Genomic DNA, 19,663 nt, shown 5'->3' with positions numbered 1-19,663 from the left:
TCTTACGGGTCTCCATGACTCCAGGTAGCTAAGGTCCCTGTCTCCATGACTCCAGGTAGCTAAGGTCCCTGGGACCTGCCACCCTCCCTGCTTCACCAGGAGCTAAGGCCTAGACAGCAGCCGAGGAAGCTGCAGGCGTTCCTGGTGCTCTGACCAACAAAACTTCAGCCAGAACACTGGCATCTGGTAGAACTCTCCACTGAAGCATAGGGTAAACATGACATGGCTGCTTGTCCTCAGTCTATTAGTGGCTTCACGACAGCTGACTGTCAGGTCCTCAAATAACAGCTCCTCCACCGTCTGCTTGATTATGTCTCTTTAATTATGTGGTGGGGGAGGGGTATGTGCACCTGAGTGCAAGTATCCCAGGAGGCCAGAGGAGTGGGATGTCCTAGAACTGGAGTCACAGGCAATTGTGAGCTGCTCAGTGAGTGCTGGGAACCCAAACTAGGTCCTTTGCAAGAGCAAAACAGTTCTTAACATGCTTCCCTAAACCTTCCTGTTGGTGATAGTGCCTTTCCCAAATCACCTTTGCAGCCCTACCTCCCTGCCTGCTGCTTCCTAGTCTGCCTGGGTGAGCCTTCCCAGCATTTCTGACTGACTACTGATTTAGTTGTTTCCTACCCAAAGGAGCAGGGATCAGATCCATCCCGTCCTGATCACACCCTTTAGTGGGAATGACTGCCAGGACACTGCTTGCTGGTGCCATGGCATGCTGTTCCCATGGCAACTGGAATACCCAGTCCAAACAGGCAGGTGTCAGAACTTGGGTAGACCTACTGGTGTCTCCTAGGGATCCTCCACAACTTCTGCCCAGCTCTGTTACATTCTCTTAGCTTAGTCTGCCAAGCATGTGAAACTATCTGAAAGACCCTGCTATTCCCAACCCTGCATTCAGAGATCCTCCCAGCAGCTTGACCAAGGCCATTGTGGCTAGCTGTGCCCAGAGGCAGCTCTGGCCTCAAAGCAGCCTTTGTTGCTGGAACCTTCAGTTGTATGAACTACTTTGTAACTTGGCTGGAAAACAGGGTCTCTGGTCTCTGACATGCACTGGCTATATATGCCTCCCAGCCAGAAGGAATGAAAGGCCATCCCTACCTCAACCAAACATGGGGGGAAAAGGACCTTAAGGATTTCAGGGAGGCAGGGCCTAAAGTCAAAGCCAGTTTGTACACCTCCAAAGATGGGAAGCTCACTCTTCCCACCAAACTAGAATGTCCCTTCTTGGCCCTAGAGCTAATTCTCTTGCCCCCAAGAGTTTGCAGATGTATTCACGGGTTCTCACAGCAACTTTTAAAAGGCCTAGATACTACACCAGGGCCTCCCACCCTTTACCTCAGCTGAAGGATGACCCAATGTAGTGAGTGTCAGCCCAGTTCCATATCCCAGAGAGGACTAAGGCAAAGTTCCTGGGCCAGCCAGTTCTTTATTCCTTTCCCGATTTGGGGAGGCGAGGATCACAGTGGATGCTACTCATTGTCAACAGCGAAGGTGAAGGGGCTGAGCTTGTAGCCGCTACCCGAGTAGAACTTGTTCTGGAACTCCACCCTAGGTGTGAGGAAGGGACCAGTGAGGGGAAGGCCACCCGTTCCCTCCATGCCCGGGCTCACTGTGGGTGTGCTTACCAGTGCAACCGCAAGGCATGCAGGAAGGCCGAGAGCCCCTCCATCACTAGCAAGATGGCCACAGTCATGACTGCAAAGGCAGCGAACACAGGGACCAGCACCACCGCTGCCACACCCATCTCTCGGCCCATGCCCAGGCCTATGCGCATCACCATGGCCCACAGGACCTCAGAGAGCTCTGCACACACAAGGGGACAGTGGGACCCGTTAGCATCCCCACCCCAGTAGCATCCTTGACCCCTCCTTGGAGCTGGCGAGGCACCTCTGTGGGGAAACCCAGTTTGACAGGAGGCCCAAGAGAAAGGTCACTCACGGGCATGGGCTAGGCTCAGGGCCCAGAGACGCAAGTAGGAGGCTGTGTTGGAGATGCAGCCCAGGCAGAACTCAATGGTGTGGATGGCCTGGTGCATGAAGACCTCCGAGGGGACAAACTGCACGGTAAGAGGTCATGAGACAAGAGCGAAGGCTGGCCGCCCTCCCCCCAACAAGGAAGTACTGCGCCCACCCACTCACCTCAGCTTCCTCATCATCCCCTGCGATCCCAGCCTTCTCTTCATCAGGGCTCCAGCTATTCTCCGAAGTGGGAGCATCAGAGGCGGCCAGAAGCTTGTCACTGTCCTTGTCCTGAGAGTAGGTAGCAGGAACAGCTCCAGCCCCAGGGGCAGCCCATGCCACCCACCCAGCAGCATGGAGCCTGCAGGGAAGCAAGGAACACCTCCCAGGCAGCCCGCCCTCCTCTCCTGTACTCCTCCCGACCAATACCTGGCGGCCCACTGGCCTTCTCTGAATATTTCTGCGACGGTGTTGCCGCAGCAGGTACAAGGGTGTGCCCAGCAGCAGGACAGGAACGGTGGCCAAAGCCAGGACCACCAGCGCGTACTGTACCACTTCCTGTGGGCAAGGAGGGCAAGGCAACCAACCACACACTGTATGCAAGCAGTGAGTCACTCAGTGTGGTCAGAGTGATCACAGGGAACTGCAGTCCCTCCCCCAGGGACCTTCACTAACAAGGACCCCTGAGAAGGGACTTCAGGTTCCCAACACCCCCTGTGAGAGCACACTGCTCCAAGCTTTAGTCCATCACCTCTGACATGACTCCAGGGATTCTGGCCCACAGCCCATTTCTCAGATGGCCCTGCAGCTCCAAGTGGCCCAGTGACTAAAGTGGGGCTCCCCAGTGAAAGGGCCTGAGCCTTACTCTTCCCCCTGGCCTACCTGTCCATGGAAGAGCGGCTGATTGGTGGGGCTTCGAGCAAAGAGAAACATGTTGATGAAGTGGATGAGGATGCTGGGAGCCGTGGAGGCGCTGGCAGCTGACTCTCGAAGCCACTTGTAGACAATGAGGAACACGAGGTAGCCAAAGAGGCCCAGCAGGAAGACGAGCTCAGGAAGGGTCTCCAGCAGGAGCCGGTGTGCCTGGCCAAAGTGCCTGTGGGAACAGACTGGTCACAGAGGACTCTGGCCCCATAAAGACAGTGCCCATACCCATTGGCAGCTCTGGGCTCACATGTGGTTGAAGATGCTGAGGAACACCCCAAAGGCCATGTGGGTGACCCCAAGGATGACAGACATCTTCATCTTGAAGGAGTTGAGGAAGCTCAGGTGGTTGGTGGCCAGGCTCCAGATCTGGGGTAGTGGGAGAGGTGGGCACTCAGGGACACCATGGTCAGCTTCGCTAGGACATCCCCCATTGTCTCTCATCACCTTCTTGCTCCCTGACAAACCCAATCACAGCACCCTAGTCACTAGTTCTAACAGACAACCGAAGGAAGTGAACAGTTGCTCTCACAGGTCAGTCAGGTTCAGGTGGCCGGGGCTCAAGCTTGCTTCTGTACAGCTCAGGCACCCAGGCCACTTTCCTCTGTGCAACAGGGTAATGCTAACGAATGTCTGTAGGACTGTCACGGGGACCAGCTGTTCACAAGTTCTGGGCTGCTATTCTGTTCTGAGCTTTTGTTTGTGTGGAGAGAGGTTTTATGTAATCCATGAATACACTTGAACTCTGATCCTCCTGCCTCCCACCTCTCAAGTGTCTGAATTACCCTTCTGCACCACTACACTCAGTCTGGATATTATTACTATTAATATATATATTAATATATATATATTGAGACAGGGTTTCTCTGTGTGGTTTTGGTGCCTGTCCTGGATCTCACTCTGTAGACCAGGCTGGCCTTGAACTCACAGAGATCTGCCTGGCTCTGCCTCCCGAGTGCTGGGATTACAGGCGTGTGCCACCGCCACCCGGCTTGGATATTATTTTTATAGGCTTCTCTGCCTGTGTGCCAGGCCTAGCATGGGGCCCGACACACAGGAAGTGCTCAGTGCCAACTGCCAAAGGGGGCAGGGAACAGATGGATCTGCAGAGCCCTGGCCAGCCTCCCCACTGCCTCTACCACTCACGTGCACCAGTGTGGCCCCACTTACCGGGTCAATGCCAAAGGGATAAGGTCCCAGGAAGACACCAGTGATGTTGGGGTTCAGGGTGAGCATGGGGTGCTGGGACAGATACTTGTCACTGCAGTGATAATAGATGATGTCAGGGCTGCACGGTGGGCCGGGGGCCGTGGATGGGTAGGGATATAGGTCCTACCTCCAGCCTGACTGGTTGGCCATGGCGGCCACACTCCAACCCGAGGGGAAAATGGCTGTGGCACGGCTGAAGCATTCATTGTAGATGAAGCCGGTGTAGACGGAGAACAGACCCATGAGCAGGAGTAAGTAGCGACCCCCAAAGAAGGTCTGCCAGATCTGGGGGGGACCGTGTGATGAGAGGCTGCTCCACTGTGTCAGAGCCCCCATCCCTGCCAGGGATGGGTGGTTCATACCTCATTTTGTGCGGCTTTCACGGCCGGCCGGTTCTCGGTGAGGACCATGGCCAGGGCAAAGAGAAACATGAGCAGTCCGTGACCCACATCACCAAACATCACGGCGAAGAGGAAGGGGAAGGTAATGATGGTGTAGGGAGCTGTAGGCAGACAGGACACAGTCAGGCAGGTTCCCATGGGGGCCTGGGTATCTGCTTCCTTGTCTTGAGCTACCACAGAGGCCCCCAGGACCTGTCAAGAGAGGGTTGGTGAGGCAAGGACCACTTGCCAACAGGCAGAGCCCACAGGGTCCATCTGCACCATCTTGGGCTTGCGATCTCGGCTCTCTGCGCCTGTTTCTCCACCTGTAAACTGGAGAGAGATCTCAGCCACCTGACAGGGTTAGTATGAGTGTCGTGGGCAGGCCTGCCGATGTGGGGTGTGGACAGAGGCGTAGCAGTTCCACCTGCAGGCAATTATTTAAAGATAGAGCGGCTGCTGAGTGGTCCAGGATGGTCTTGAACTCCTGAAGTGACCCTCCTGACTGCTATTGTTTTCTGTTTGTGTGTGCTAGACGTACGTGTGTGTGTGTGTGTGTGTGTGTGTGTGTGTGTGTGTGTGTGTGTGTGTAGGTCAGAGGACGACAACAGGTGTCATTCCCCAGAAACCTTTCCACTATGAGACAGTGTTCGTCATTATCCTGGAACTGTCTCACCACCATTGGAATTACAACCGTATACTGCTGAACCTCCAGGGGCTTTGGAGATCCAAATTCAGGTCTTCAGGCTTTGCTGGCCTAGCCAGCTTCCCAGCTCTGTTGTTAAATGTTTCCTTAAACAACACTTATTTATTATGGGGAAGGTGTGCATGTGTGGAGGTCAGAGGAGAATTTGTCGTAGTTGGCTCTCCTACTATGTGAGTCCTGGAAATTGAACTCAGATTGTCAGACTTACTAGCAAGCTTTTACTCAATGAACCATTTCTCTGGCCCTGAATGTTATGTTTAAGATCTTTAAGCTAGCTAAGCATGATGGATCATACCTGTAATTCTAGCACTCAGGAAGCCGAGGCAGGAGGGTCACCATGAGCTCAAGGTCAACCTGGGCTACAGTGTAAGACCCTGTCTCAAGCCAGGTGTGGTGGCACAGCCTTCTATTTGTTTATTTATTTATTTATTTATTTATTTATTTATTTATTTATTTATTTATTTATTTATCTATTTATTTATTGGTTTTTCGAGACAGGGTTTCTCTGTGTAGCTTTGCGCCTTTCCTGGAGCTCACTTGGTAGCCCAGGCTGGCCTCGAACTCACAGAGATCCGCCTGGCTCTGCCTCCCAAGTGCTGGGATTAAAGGTGTGCGCCGGCACATGCCTTTAATTAGCACTCAGGATGCAGAGCCAGGTGGATCTCTGTGAGTTCAAGGCCAGCCTGGTCTACATAGAGAACTCCAGGAGAGTTGGGACAACACAGAAAAACCTGTCTCGAAAATAACCAGGGGCGGTGGTGGCGCACGCCTTTAATCCCAACACTCGGGAGGCAGAGCCAGGCGGATCTCTGTGAGTTCGAGGCCAGCCTGGGCTACCAAGTGAGCTCCAGGAAAGGCGCAATGCTACACAGAGAAACCCTGTCTCGAAAAACCAAAAAAAAAAAAAAAAGAAAATAACCAAAAACCCAAACAACAACAACAACAACAAAAGTACAAAAGCAATCAAAAGAGAGGGAAGAGGAAACAAAAGCTTCACATAAAACCATCCAAAGGACAGAGAGCGGTTGGTCCTGCTGGCCACTCAGCAAGTTCCAGAAGGCCAAGCTGGTTCATCTCAAGAAGAGGTGTTGGGAGGAGCATCCCAGTGCACATGCCTAATTAGGGGTTAACCCTACAGCCCAGAACCTCAGACTGTGACCTGGAGGGGTCTTTAAAGGAGGTCTGGTTAGGAGGGGGCTCCAGAGTGGACTTGGACTCCGTGCTCAGTGTCCTTATACAGAAGGAGACATTTATTTGAACATAGAGAAAGAAGAAGACCACATGGCCGTGACAGCCATCCACAGCCCCGGAGAAAGACCTGGAACAGACTTCTCTCTAACAGAGGGGACGGTGCAGCTGACACCTTGACCTCAAACATCCACCCTCCAGAACCCTGAGTCCATCGATGCTGGTTTATTATGTAGCTAAGGCTGGCCTCAAACCCCTGCGCCTGCTGTCTGCCTCAGGCATCTGCACCACCCTCGGGTCTTCTCTGCCACTTAAGCCACCTTCTGCCCATTCACAGAACTTCACTGCAGTGGTTCTGGCAAAGAACAAGCCCTCCCCCAAGGCCAGCTGCTTTGAAGGTTGACAAAGGGGACACCACCCTGGGCACCCGGCAGTCATGGCATTCTCCCTGCGGTAGGGACCCAGATCGAGCCCAGGATTCTGGTTCTAAGGCACAGAAGCCCCAGGACTTGCAGCTCATGTCTACACGGCCTCAGACTGACCCCAGCCTGTCATCAAGGCCCCTTCCCAGAGAGGACGCGCCACAGTCCCAGAGAGGCCAAGCCTACACCCGGGGGCACTGGGGCACCTCTTTCCGCCTGCTTCTCCTCACAGCCCCATCCCTATATGGGTTCTCTCCAAGAGTACCAGCACAGACAGACATTTCGGGCTACCTGGCCCACTTCTGAGGGTTCTACTGACCTGCTTGGCTCACCACAGGAGAACTGGGATTACATATGTGCACTACTGCACTCAGCTTTTAAGTAGGTTCTGAGGATTCGAACTCAGGTCCTCACGCTTCTGTTGAAAGTACTTTACCCACTGAGCCTTGACCTCTATGTAGCTGAGCATGACTGAATTATTATTATTATTATTATTATTATTATTATTTGTGTGTGTGTGTGTGTGTGTGTGTGTGTGTGTATGTGTGTGTGTTTGCTTGTTTTTCAAGATAGGGTTTCTCTGTGTAATAGCCCTGGCTGCTCTAGAACTTGCATTGTAGACCAGGCTGGCCTCAAACTCAGAGATCTTCCTGTTTCTAACTCCCAAGCACTGGGATTAAAGGTGTGTACCACCAGCGCTGGGCTATGACTCTGAATTCTTTTTTTTTTTTTTTTTTTTTTTTGGTTTTCCGAGACAGGGTTTCTCTGTGTAGCTTTGCGCCTTTCCTGGAGCTCAGTGGTTTCCTGGAGCTCAGGGTTTCTCTGTGGAGCTTTCCTGGAGCCTTTCCTGGCTGGCCTCGAACTCACAGAGATCCACCTGCCTCTGCCTCCCGAGTGCTGGGATTAAAGGCATGCGCCACCAACCACCCGGCCGACTCTGAATTCTTGATCCTCCTGCTTCCACCTCCTGAGTGCTAGGATTATAGGCTACACCACCACACTCAGTTTCTGCTGAGGACTGAGCCCAGAGCTTCATAAACTTCAATCACTCTATCAACTGAGCTCCATCCTCACCCCTGTTCACCCCAACATGGCCAAATAAGCCGTCACTACAGGCTGCTCCGGGGCACTCTGGGCCAGCAGCCTTCCCTCAAGTCTGTGCTGTCATTCTCATTTATAGGCCAAGAAAAATGAGACCCACAGAAACTAAGAAACTCATCCAAACAAGTGAGCTGGACTTCAAGTCCCTCCCAAGCCTGGTTTCTGAACTGATCCATGCTGGCTCCCTGTGGATTTAACAGCAGAAACAAGTCTAAAGTCCCAAAGGGGACTAAATCAAACTGGGGAGTATGTCTCTGTCGCAAAAGGATGGGGTGAACCCAGCTCCTACCCTCTGAAAGTTGGCATCGCAAAGGCAAAAGGACTCCCCTGAGACCCTTACAGAGGATGGGAAGGCTGGCCTCTAGTGAGGGTACAGTAGCCCTTACCAGGGTTGACTTCTCGGTAGCGGCCCACACCATAGGCATCCACAATGCCCTGGAAGCTGGCGGTGAAGCGGTTGGTCCGGATGAGGGTTGGAGGCATGTCCCGGGAGGGTATTCGATGAGCAACGGCACTTACTCCTGCTTCACTCTGGGGTGCCCAGTGGAGAGGCAGAAGTGATGGAGAGGCATTCAGAAACCCTGAAGGCCCCACCCGGGCCCAGCTGAAACTGTCCACAGCCATTTCTAGGTTGAAGCTGGGATGGGATGGCATGGAGGAAGTTGGTCAGCCCCACCGTGCCCAAATCTGGGGCATTTGAAAAAAGTGTGCCTCTTCACAGCTGGTGGCCCAGGAGAGGGACCCATCCCCATCCTGGAGATCCAGCCCTGCATCGCCAGTGTGTGTGCTACAATGTCCTCGTGTGTACCTCCACTGCACCCACCGGTAAGGGCCTGAGGCTCCTAACAGGCTCATGTCACATACCACTGCCTTGGAAGTGCAATTTTATAATTGTCTTGTGTAGCTTGCCAGAGACTCTGGGAAATCAGAAGGGAGGGTTATGGGGCCAGGGCCATCAGGGTAATGCCCCGGGGGAAGAGGCTTCTAGGAAATGGACCCCCTCCCAATCCCAGGGCAAAGACGAGGTACTGGGAGCTTGAGGTGGGGCTGGAAGGAGAAGGAGAAAAGGCAGGCAGAGAGCGAGCCTCTGGCAGCCTGTGTGCTCACCGAGCCATCCTGGAGCGCCTGCTGGAGGGTGGGCAGGTCCCGCGTGGCACACCAGACCTCCGCAATGAGGCACTTGTGTGTGGTGCTCACACTGCACTGGTTGAGGGCCAAGTACACGGCCTTCATCTTGCGGATCTGCACTTGCCATGGCGGCAGCAGCTGCTGCACCCGGCCCAACACCTGGCTCAGGAATCGCTCCGTTTCCCCCAGGACCTGGAGCCAGAACAGGTACTCAGAAGGGGCACTGAGGGAGCCAGCAGGGGTCAGGGCATGTGGGTGCTCACCTCCTGAAGCTCCTGGCTCTGCTGCTGCAGCTGCTGCAAGGCCGCATGCCGGGCTTCCTCTTGCTCCAGGTAAGGGAAGACATGGCAGTGGAAGCTGGAGGGATAAGGGGTTTTGAGGGAGAGCCACCAGGCAGAGCTGGAGTCAGGACAGATTTGGTGTTATCAGGGGCCTGGGGCACACTGGGCCAGCAATATCTAGCTGGGAGCCTAAAGTGGTGGCTGGGGGCTGGACCCCTGGAGAGGCCGAGTGGACGGACGGACGGACGGGGAGACACACACACACACACACACACACACACACACACACACACACACACACACACACACACACACACACGGCTCACCAGTCTGTGATCTTCCTAATCTTCTGACCGATCTGCTCACCCCAGTAGGAGATGATAAAGGTCATCCAAGTTGCAGGCTCACCCTAAGGGAAGTCTGGCTTAGTTGATCCCTGGAGCCCTGGCTCCTCGCAAACCACCCCACCCTGCCCCCTGCCAGCTCACCGTCACAGGGTCCTCCAGCTGCCCCTCTGTCTCCTTAAAGCTGGCAATGAGGAAGCCGCGGCAGGCTCTCCAGAGCAGGCGCTCCAGGGCAGCAGCCTTGTAGGGCTCCACAGCACCTGCCACAAAGCTGCCAGCAGGGCTGGAGGGGGCTGCAGCCTCCCATCCCACCCACCTCACCAGGAAGCACCCCGAGGGAAATTCCCACAGGGCAGAAACTCAGGGACCATCCTGTTCCCTCTCTGGCCAGTGCCCTAAGGCTGACAGGAAAAGCCAAACTGCCCGACTCACTTGACCTTCAGGTCTGCGTGTGGCCCCCGAGCGGCTGGAAGCAGGGGCGTTCTCTCAGAGGAGGGTCCCTCAGTGTGGTCAGCTGCCATCTGGGCACCAAGAGACACTGTGAGCCCCAGCCCAGGTTGGGCTTGGCATAGCTGTCTCCTGCCCCATCCCTGCCTTGGCTGGGGCTGACCGGGGAGCTGTGGTTCTGGCCCAGCACGGCTGAGTGGAGCTGGAGCTGGTGTAGCTGCGCCCGCAGCGCCTGCTGGTTGCCTCGAACATCCCGAAGCTCCCGGGCCAGGCGGTCGGTCTCCTCCTGGATGCGCAGCAGCTCTCGGGGAGGTGGTGCTGGCAGTGCCCCCTCAGGTGGGGGTAGTGTCAGACCAGCCCGCTGTACTTCCTCCTGCAAGAAGGCTAGACACAGAAAGCGGGTCAGGGGAAGCCACCCCGAGGTTGTGCCAGCTCATAGCTACCGTGAGCCAAGGCCTGCAGACATGTAGGGAGATCCCAAGTGCTCATCAAGTGCTATTACTAATCCACTAAGTCAGAGCTCCGCTCCGCCTGCTCTGCCCTCGTCTCTGGCCTAAGAAGAAGCTGCCCACCCCTCGAGCTGGCCTCTGCCCATGCCAGTCCATCTAGAGAAGGCTCAGTCCATGCCTCTTGTTTCCTGCCATCCACAGGACGAGTTCTGAGGTGTGGACCTACTTCAAGCCACCCCGCCTCAGGTCCTCTGCTCCACCCACCCAGAGCCAAGGACGTCCTGAAGACCCCAGCCGCTCTGCCTGCACCCCCCTTCTTTGCCTTCACCCGGGTAACTGAGGCACTTCCTCCCAGACCAAGCTTGCCGAGTGCTCCTTCCAGGAAGGCAGCCTGGAATGTGGGCCTGAGCCCAACTTACTGAAGGTCTTCTCCAGCTCCTCGCAGCGCCGGACGTCCACCACGAAGCGCCTCTGGAAGGCACTCACAGAGGCGTTGAGCTGTGAAGGACACAAAGAGTCTCGGGGAGGGGCCAGGAGGCCACTGCTCTGGGGTCTAGGCCTGAGGCACCTCCTCCAAAACGTTGCTGGGTGCCCGGTTAGTCTAAAGATGAGCTGGAGCAGATTCACCCATGCCAGGAAGGGCATGAGTAGGCATGGGTAGAGCACCTGTGCTGGAAGGGAGGGCTGGGATGCCCCCACAGGGGTCAGGGGTCATCATCATGGGGCCCTTCCGGACGTGGGTTACCTGCCCAGGGCTCCGTTCCCACTCACATCTCTGAATTCCACGAGGCCCAGCTCGCCCAGCTGGCTCACGCAGGTGTAGGCAGCTGCTGTGGGCAGCAGGAGCTGGACCAAGGCCACCTCTTCACTCCGGAACATGGAACCCATGACCCTTAGGACAGGCCAAAAGGTTGGTCAGGAGCCTGCTCCAGGCAGGCATCACACACCTGTTCCCATCCACTGGACAGATGGGGAAACTGAGGCCCAGCAAGGGGTAATGGGTGCTGAGGTCGACAGGAAGTCAGCAGTATAACAAAACATGGAGCAGGCCAATGCCCCCACAGCCTGCTATAGGCTGTCTCTAAGCTCGCTCTCCGGGGCCTCCTTGTCCCAGCCCAGCTCAGCAGCTGCCACACACTGGCTCTGCCCACTGTTCTGCAGCACTGTGCCACCTCTCTGCCTGCCCTCACTCTAGAGCTGGCTCATCCCTGGGATCCTGGGCCCCAGTCCTGAGGCTATGACCACGGGGCTGTCCAGCCTGCCTCCTTACATAGGCAGTGGGGTGGGGATGGAGTGTTCCCTAGGTCCCCTGGGGCTAAAAGCCTGAAGAGGATGATGGCTGGGGTTGCTTTTGGCAGGCTGGCGCGGTGTTGAAACCAATGAAAGTGAAACCGTGAAACCATGAACGGGAAGGCCTGGTGGCCTTGCTCCAGCCTCAGCAGGTACAAACATTTCCTGCCTGAGAGTGGCCCCCAGTGGGCCCTGCAGATTGCCCCCAAAGCCAACACTCTCCCCAGGCCCCTGCCTGTCTGTAGCTATTGCTCTTGGGCTCAGGGTTTTGGTGGGACACAGTTTCCTCAGCACACCATTAAGTGGAACTTTAGAGGCTAATGGGCCCAGCTTGCACAGGCCACTTCCTCCCCAAAGCCTGGTTTTCTTAAGAGGAAACCACAGTCCTGTCCCTAGCCTGGGAACAGAAAGAACTCAGAGGGTAGTCTAGGACTTCAGAAGAGCCAGGCCCTGAGCAGGCAAGGGTGGGCAGGAAGGCGCCGTTACCCAAGAGCATGGCTCTGGCCACAGAGCAGAGGGTCAGGGACCAAGTCTCTAGGGTCTTGCCCAGATTGTGATCAACTGTGTGACACTGAGTAAGTCATTTGCCCTCTTTGGGCCCATATTTCCTCTTCAGTGACTAAGACTTGGCCAAGCAGAGCGGTGGTGGCGCACCCCTTTAAACTCAGCACTGGGAGGCAGAGGCGGGTGGATCTCTGTGAGTTCGAGGTCAGCCTGGTCTACAAAGAGAGTTTCAGGACAGCCAGGGCTGTTACACAGAGAAACCCATAAAACAAAAACAAAAAGACTTATCCACCCCTGGCAGGAAAGGTAGGACGTGAGTGGACGGTGAACAAAAGATCAGAGACCTTGTGTCTTCTATAAACACCACGCCAATCAATAACCGGCACCCCAGCCTTATCTTTGTCTTTTCTTTTTTTGGTTTTCCAAGACAGGGTTTCTATGTGTAGCCAAGACTGTCCTGGATCTCGCTTCTGTATACTAGGCTGGCCTTGAACTCTCACAGATCCACCTACCTCTGCCTCCTGAGTGCTGGGATTAAAGGTGTGTGCTACCACCTCCACACAGGCCCACCCCAGCAAGTGGTGAAGTCTAAGGTCACATGGTCAGCTAGGACCAAACCAGAGAGGGGGCTGTCCCAGACTAGCGGGAAGCTGCTCTGCCGGCTCACGTTCTACCTGTTCCAGCACCATAACCAACATCACCAGGCTGCCCCAGCCGTGGGACCCCAGCCATCTAGACACAAGACAAATAAAAGCACCTCCATGCCCCCTGCGGTCCATACCATGCACTGGGATTTAATAGCTCCTGTCTCCTGCAGCCAGCAGGGCATCTGTGGGCTGGACTCACACGTAACACTTGTGCTCCCTTTCCCGGGACGCCCTGAAATTCGGCTTCACTCCTGCACTCCTTTCTTGGTCCTTCCTTCGGTCCCACGCCTCTTCTCCCAGTCCCTGTCTTTTGGAGGATGACGGCACGGCACGAGGAGGGGCTGGAATCCGCCTCGAGCCCCACCACTTCCTAGTTGGGTGGCCTCTGTTTCCTCATCTGTAGAATGGGTTCCTCCCTCCGAACCAGACGCAGAAGGGGGATCCCTGAGCCCAGGCATGGTGAGGTGGGTTCCGAACTTGCCCAGAGCTAGCAACCCATCTTCCTGCTCCTCCTTGCGGCCTGCCTGCACCCCATACGGCCTGAAACGGGCGCGTGGCCGCTGAGCTTTCTCCACCCGAAGTCGGGCGGGGTGCCTGGTCCCTTGCCCGGGGCAGAGGAAGCGGGTGGTGGGCAGGGCTTAGGCTCCGCAACCCCGCAGGACACTCACCCTGGTGGGCGCGTCGCTCAGCTCCGGCTTGGGATCTGAGCCCGCCAGCCGGCGGGAGCAGCTCACTCCAGCTCCGAAAGGCAGGGAGTGGGCGTGGTCTGTGGCCCCGCCCACTGCCCGTCCCGTCCCGTCCCGCCGAGTTCTGGGAGGAGGGGTTGGGAGGAAGGCGGCGACTGAGATGGTTCTAGGTGGCCTGGAATCGTTTAGTTCCAGGGACTGGGAGATAACCGACAACCGGGGTGCGGGGTAAGACCTTGGGGGATAGGCTACTTTTCCATCCCTCTTAAGAGCTACGTCCTGATGGATCCTAGTACACACAGTCCAAGATCTGTTGCTACCTCACCTCACCCAGCCCAGTCTGAGTGTCCCAGGAAGGCTGGGGCAGAGCTGCCCCACTCTTGGGGTACCTCTCCGCTGGCAGCAGGGCGTTTGTCAGGCCAGTCTCCGCTGAGGAACTTACACCCAGGAGGCCAGGAGACTCCTGGCCTTGAGGTCCAAGTGTCTGGAAACTGGGATTCAGCACTGTCCAGCTGCCTGCACTTTGGACAGGCTGGACTGTACCCACTGGGGACCAGAGGGACAAGGGGCCCCTCAGCTCTGGTGATCCTTGGACCCCATACAGTAAACAGGGGCCTTGATGTGTGTGGGGAGGTAGAGAACGGAAGTCTAGGGCTACGTAGAAACTGAGTTAGTCAAGGTGGGCATCCTCAGAAAACAGGTGTGTCACAGGTCTGATCTGACTTGGAAGGACCCTCATACAAGTACCCCAGGGGTCACAGGTCAGTGCTCTTCAGTGAGGGCAAACCCACAGGGCCACAGAGCTGTTGTGGATGCACTGAGGTAGAAGTGTGCCTCCGACCATGAACACCAACCACGCCAGCAGCCAGCCTCCCAGTGTGTGTGCATGCACGGAGCACCCGTTCCGAGTCAGAGGAGCCACACAGCCGGGCTGGGACTGGAAACCAGGAAGCTGCAGCCTCACAACAGCCGAGTGGGGAACTGGGGAAATCGGATGTAGCAAGAGGCGAAGCCAGCTCAGAGGCAGCAGACCTGTCATTCCCTTGTGATTGTCACCCCACAGCAGGCTTCCCGTTCCCCAAAGGACACCCTGGCCTTCTTTCGGGTGTGTGTGTGTGTGTGTGTGTGTGTGTGTGTGTGCGCGTGTGCGCGCGCACACGCGCGCAGGCACACTCTGGTACAAGCACATGTGAAACCTGAGCTGGACAGCAGGCTTGTTCCTCAGTTGCCCACCACCTTCGTCATTTTGAGACAGGGTCTCTCATTGAACCCCAAGTTGCCATTTTGATGAGATGACGAGCCAGTGAGCCCTCTGGGACCCCTGCCCCCACCCCCAGCAGTGGGTAGCATTCGCCTGTTCTGTGCGTTCTCAGGCTAGGAACACTTTCCTCACGGAGACTTCTACCCTACCTCCTCCTGAGGCTCCTGATGGACTCTGGCCTGAAGCCTGGGAAGGCTCCAAGTCCAAACAACCGGAGTCATGGAGGTCGAGAAGATAAAAGACCTGGGGCCCACCTCTCAGACACCCAACGCCATGGGGACCGGCATTGCCAGGCCCCAGGGAGAAGCCCAGAACATGTGTGATATGGTTCTAGGTCCTGTGGCCAGCCACAAAGAGGTTCTCTGGGCCTGTGAACCACAGAGGATGACTGGGCTCTGCTGTTAGGTCGTGTGGACACGCAAGCTGCTGGGAGCCATTCAGGAAACAAGGCCAAAGGTCCATGCACACCTGGTCTAGTCAGAGGAAGCCCCAGGCCCCAGGCTGTGGGGGGTGGGTTCCACCTTAGCAAACAGATACAACACAGTAGGCAGTTGTAGGACCATAGCTTCTTTATGGGCAGCAGGGGCTACAGGAACCGAGCCAAGTGGCCAGGTCACCGGTACAGGTAGTCAGCCTGGATGTTGGCGGAGATCTCAGCCTCCCACTTGTCTCCGTTATTCAGCAACTTCTCCTTGTTGTACAGCAACTCCTCATGAGTCTCGGTGGAGAACTCAAAGTTGGGGCCCTACAAGAGGGTGGACAGTCAGCAAGGCAACCCCCTCCCAGGAGCCTCTGTGCTAGCCACCTCACCAGGACCCACTCACCTCCACGATGGCATCAACAGGGCAGGCCTCCTGGCAGAAACCGCAGTAGATACACTTGGTCATGTCGATGTCATAGCGTGTGGTCCGGCGGCTGCCATCGGCTCTTGGCTCAGCCTCGATGGTGATGGCCTGAGGGAGTGGCCACAGGTCACTGCCACACTGGCAGGTACCTCCTGGCCCTGCCCCTCACAGCTCAATCTGGCCCCTGGGGGGTCTGCATGGATGCCCCACATCCTCAGACCCCTCCTAGCCCTCCAGGGGAGCCACCTCTCAAATGGACCCATTAGCCTCGCCAGGTTTTTGCTCAGCACTTGCCCAGGTGACCCCCCTGTCTCACAAGGAAGAGGCTATGATCTGCTTTGATCCTTGAAAACCTGTGGCCGGGCAGTGGTGGCACACATCTTTGATCTCAGCACTTGGGAGGCAGAGGCAGGTAGATCTCAGTGAGTTTGAACTCAGAATGACCTACAAAGAGAGTTCCAGGACAGCCAGAGCTGTAACACAGAGAAACCCTGTTTCTAAAAAAACCTGTGACCCTAAGAGGTCTCCTGGAACAGGAAGTGCCCAGTGACTGTCACGTTGAACAACCTTTCTGACAGTCCCCATTTGTTGGAGAAAATTAAGACTCAGGTCGAAGGATTTCCTGAAGTCGCACAGTAATGAGGGACACAGACCAAATCTGAAGGTGTATCTTTAACTGTTGGTTTCTGGGGGAACAGCTGTATGCCAGCCAAGAGTAAAAAGGGGCAGCTGGGACCCACAGGCCAGGGGACTCTTTAAGGAACCTGGCACTCCCCTGTCCGGCTCACTGCTCAGGGAAGCCTCAGGAGGCTCACCCTCTTGTGTTTCTAAGAGCAGGCCGCAGACCTGCAGCAGCTGCTGCCGCAGTTACAGGAGGACACGAGGAACCAGTCTGTCTCACAGAGCGCAACAGCCTACAAGTCATCCCTGCCACCACTGCCGCTCCGGGGGCACTCCCCGGGGCACTCCCAGGGCATAGCCAGGAGCCGGGCATGACAGGTCTCAAGGCTGCACCTGCGGGGCTCCTGCCAGGCACACCAAAGCCACCTCTGCATCTTCCTGTTTCCACAAACAGCCCCAACTGCAGATGTTCCGCATGGCACCCATGAGCACAGTCAAGAGCCTAGGCCCTGAGAGCAGCCACTGGGGACGGCAGCCTTGGCTGCATGTCCTTGGCTCAAATCCAGGATGGGCACACAGAGAGGACTCCTGAAACTACTCCATGGCTCCTGAGCCCAAATGTTACACCATCTACTGACTCCTAGGGTGGGACGTGGGTATGCCACATGGTCTTTTTGGGATGGAGGCTGCCACCGGCTTCCTGACATCAAGAACTCAGTGTCCCGCTCACAGGATCATGGTTAGGACTTTCATCAGGGGTTGTGGCAGTTGCGTGTCTTTATCAGGAGTCCAGAGGCAGAAGCAGGCAGATCTCTGTGAGCTCAAGGCCAGCCTGGTCTACACGGTGAGTTCTAGCCAGCTGGGAATAAGCAGTCGGACTGTCCTAAAAGAAAGAACGAAAGGGACTTTGCCGGGACGTGTATCAAGGCAGAGTTAGACTTAGAGCGTACCTGTGCAGGACAGATGGCCTCACAGAGCTTGCAGGCAATGCAGCGTTCCTCCCCGGATGGGTAGCGGCGCAATGCGTGTTCCCCGCGGAAGCGTGGACTCAGTGGGCCCTTCTCAAACGGGTAGTTGATGGTAGCAGGCTCCCGAAAGAGGTAGCTCAGGGTCATGCCCAGTCCTGGGAGCAGCACAGAGCTGGCAAGGGGCTGCTCTCCTCCCCAGCACATCCCCGCCTGACTCCCACCTCTCCCCGCTGGCACCCACCTCGGAAGAGTTCTGTCCACAACAGAGTCCGGGCTGCACGGTCCGTCACGGACTTCATGTCCATCTCTAACTCTGACACATTCACGTACTCTGCAGAAGTCAGGGTGGGAGGTTAAGGAACCTGGCTCTGGGAGATGAGGCCCAACTCTCAGCTCTAGGTGGGCGGTGGGCTCCTAGTGAGGGCCCAGGGAAGTCAGTCTGCAGCCCTGGGAAGCTTTGCTGGTTCCCTTTCTGCCCAGGTAACCCAAAGAGCCCCTAAGCAAAGCTTTTCAAGTTCAAGGGTGTCGGGGCCTGGGTCCTCCTAGTGTGTCTAGCAGCTCCTCGCCAGCACACGCCTCCCTCCTTCAATGCCACCACAAGGCCCGTGAGTCACATCTCTTGATCACCACCTCCATTTCCAGAGTGGAAACTGAAGCTGGCAGAGGGGCCCTGGCAAAGCAGCAGTTCCCCCGGGTGTGACCACGATCAGGAAAGCCTAAGTCAGAAGACACCATGCGGTACTCACTGTAGGTGGCTGCCACTGCACTGCTGTGGAGGCTTCGGCCACTGAGATGTCCTGCAAGGAGAGGGGGAAACTCTGCTGCTGTGACTTCAGGCCAGAAAGCTTGGCTCCCCTAACCCCAGGAAAGGCTCCCTGGTCCTACCTGCGCGCATGGCCTGGGCCAAGGCCCGTGGTAGCATGACTGAGGTCAGACGGTACATCTGGAACATGGAAAGGAGGGGAGGTGAGGGGTCTAAATCTGCCCTCCTCAGGACCTTCTCACACACCATCCCGGTCGAGACCAGCACCCCCAACCCTCACACTGGCCTCACTCTGCTAAGACTCACCTGACCTGGCACCCCAAGTTCCTTCTACTGTAGTTCCTAAGCAGCTTATTTAATCCACCTCCCCCTCTACTTCTCATCTGTAGTTCACACCAAAACACCCTGACCACCCCGACAGTGTACTGAGTTAACTCTGAGCCAGGCTTCATGCCAGATGTCACAAGCCGTCATCCTGACATATGGACTGCCCCAAAGTTAATGCCATTGGAACCAGGACAGGAACCCAGAAGTCACCTGCAGAAAAACCTTAACGGTTTAAATAATCCTCAGGGTCAAGTTCCTCTCCCCAACCCAAGGACCTGCTGGAACTCTGTCCAGCCTGCCTAGTGACCTTGGGCAAAAGATGTCCCCTGGCCTCAGGCATCTCGCCTTCGACATAGGGAGGGAGGAAGGGTCCCGGAAACTAGGGATGTATGCAGTGATGGGGATGTTGGCCGAGAGCCTGGCACTTTACCAACGCTCCAAAGAGCCCCTCCTGTGACCTCTGACCTCTAGCGGGTCTGCCAATTCTTGACCCGTGACCCCAGGCAATCCTGGAGCCCAACCTACCACTCTCTCTCTCAGACCTTCCCCTTGACCTCTGACCCTACGAGCGCAGAAGGCATCCGGCAAGGCAGCGCATGCGCCTGAGGGTGCAGGCTTCCCGGCCCTGCAGCTCGCGGAAGGACGCAGAAGCCACAGGTCCCCAGCCGACCCGCCAGACCCCAGACTTCGCGGAGTGAGCGCTGACGCCACGTCCAACCCCGTCGTCAGGCCACCCAGGCCCTGTCCTCGCCGCCTTGCCCTGGACACCCACCTTGAGGCGCGCCGGCTCCTTCCCTGGCCCAGGCGCGGTCCAGCCGGGAGGCGGAGCCTAACTTCGGGACGCTGCCATTGGCGGGCTACGCGGGCCTTTTTTATTTTTCTCCTGATGGCCTTGCCTGCTGTGGCCTGATTGGCCTGTGGTGCGGCTGCAGGAGGCGGGGCCAGAATTACATTTTCTCTGATTGGCTGATGGGAACAGGCGCTTGAAGTTTTGTAGGGAGCGGCCATGCTGTATCGGAGAGGTTAATACGCGAGACTTCCGAGCTGCTAGAGGTGGGACTTCCTGGGCGTGGTTTGGGACTTTGGGGCCGTCCCGGTGGGTGGGGCATGGCCGTGTGACTCATTTGAATATTGTCAAGGTGGCGACCGCTACTCTGCGCCAAAGCGCAGTCACAAGGCTTCATCTGGTTCTCGGAGCAGCCGCGGGTAGCAGG

At 56.4% G+C, this 19,663-nt stretch overlaps 2 protein-coding genes across 7 annotated transcripts; both read right to left on the bottom strand.

The window, feature by feature from the left end:
• Window positions 1–1,406: 1,406 nt before the first annotated feature.
• Tcirg1 (T cell immune regulator 1, ATPase H+ transporting V0 subunit a3) lies at window positions 1,407–13,755 on the bottom strand. 2 transcript variants are annotated; one of them, XM_028871645.2, is made up of 20 exons: window positions 13,647–13,755; window positions 11,309–11,429; window positions 10,957–11,035; window positions 10,252–10,472; window positions 10,074–10,162; window positions 9,786–9,912; window positions 9,624–9,706; window positions 9,280–9,373; window positions 8,996–9,208; window positions 8,275–8,419; window positions 4,454–4,593; window positions 4,219–4,376; window positions 4,053–4,143; window positions 3,133–3,251; window positions 2,841–3,054; window positions 2,388–2,516; window positions 2,139–2,249; window positions 1,939–2,056; window positions 1,626–1,803; window positions 1,407–1,548 (listed from the first exon to the last, which is right to left on the bottom strand). In XM_028871645.2, exons 2-20 carry the CDS (start codon window positions 11,423–11,425, stop codon window positions 1,470–1,472), a joined length of 2,505 nt encoding a protein of 834 aa, XP_028727478.1. In that variant the 5' UTR covers window positions 11,426–11,429; window positions 13,647–13,755; the 3' UTR covers window positions 1,407–1,469. The 2 variants fall into 2 exon arrangements, with proteins under 2 accessions (XP_028727478.1, XP_037064442.1); XM_037208547.1 differs by having other exon boundaries at window positions 11,309–11,460; window positions 13,647–13,745.
• A 1,720-nt stretch (window positions 13,756–15,475) lies between these two features.
• On the bottom strand, window positions 15,476–19,311 carry Ndufs8 (NADH:ubiquinone oxidoreductase core subunit S8). 5 transcript variants are annotated; one of them, XM_028871713.2, is made up of 7 exons: window positions 18,975–19,277; window positions 18,245–18,302; window positions 18,106–18,156; window positions 17,601–17,690; window positions 17,342–17,514; window positions 15,750–15,878; window positions 15,476–15,670 (listed from the first exon to the last, which is right to left on the bottom strand). In XM_028871713.2, exons 2-7 carry the CDS (start codon window positions 18,300–18,302, stop codon window positions 15,539–15,541), a joined length of 633 nt encoding a protein of 210 aa, XP_028727546.1. In that variant the 5' UTR covers window positions 18,975–19,277; the 3' UTR covers window positions 15,476–15,538. The 5 variants fall into 5 exon arrangements, with proteins under 5 accessions (XP_028727546.1, XP_028727555.1, XP_037064440.1 ...); XM_028871722.2 differs by having other exon boundaries at window positions 15,477–15,670; window positions 19,222–19,311; XM_037208545.1 differs by lacking the exon at window positions 18,975–19,277 and adding an exon at window positions 18,915–18,936 and having other exon boundaries at window positions 15,477–15,670.
• Window positions 19,312–19,663: the final 352 nt, after the last annotated feature.

The sequence above is a fragment of the Peromyscus leucopus genome, chromosome 1, assembly GCF_004664715.2.
Source record: "Peromyscus leucopus breed LL Stock chromosome 1, UCI_PerLeu_2.1, whole genome shotgun sequence".
NCBI classification, from domain to species: domain Eukaryota; kingdom Metazoa; phylum Chordata; class Mammalia; order Rodentia; family Cricetidae; genus Peromyscus; species Peromyscus leucopus.
The sequence above is the reverse complement of the archived record's forward strand: the minus strand, read 5'-3'. Positions and strand labels throughout refer to the sequence as shown.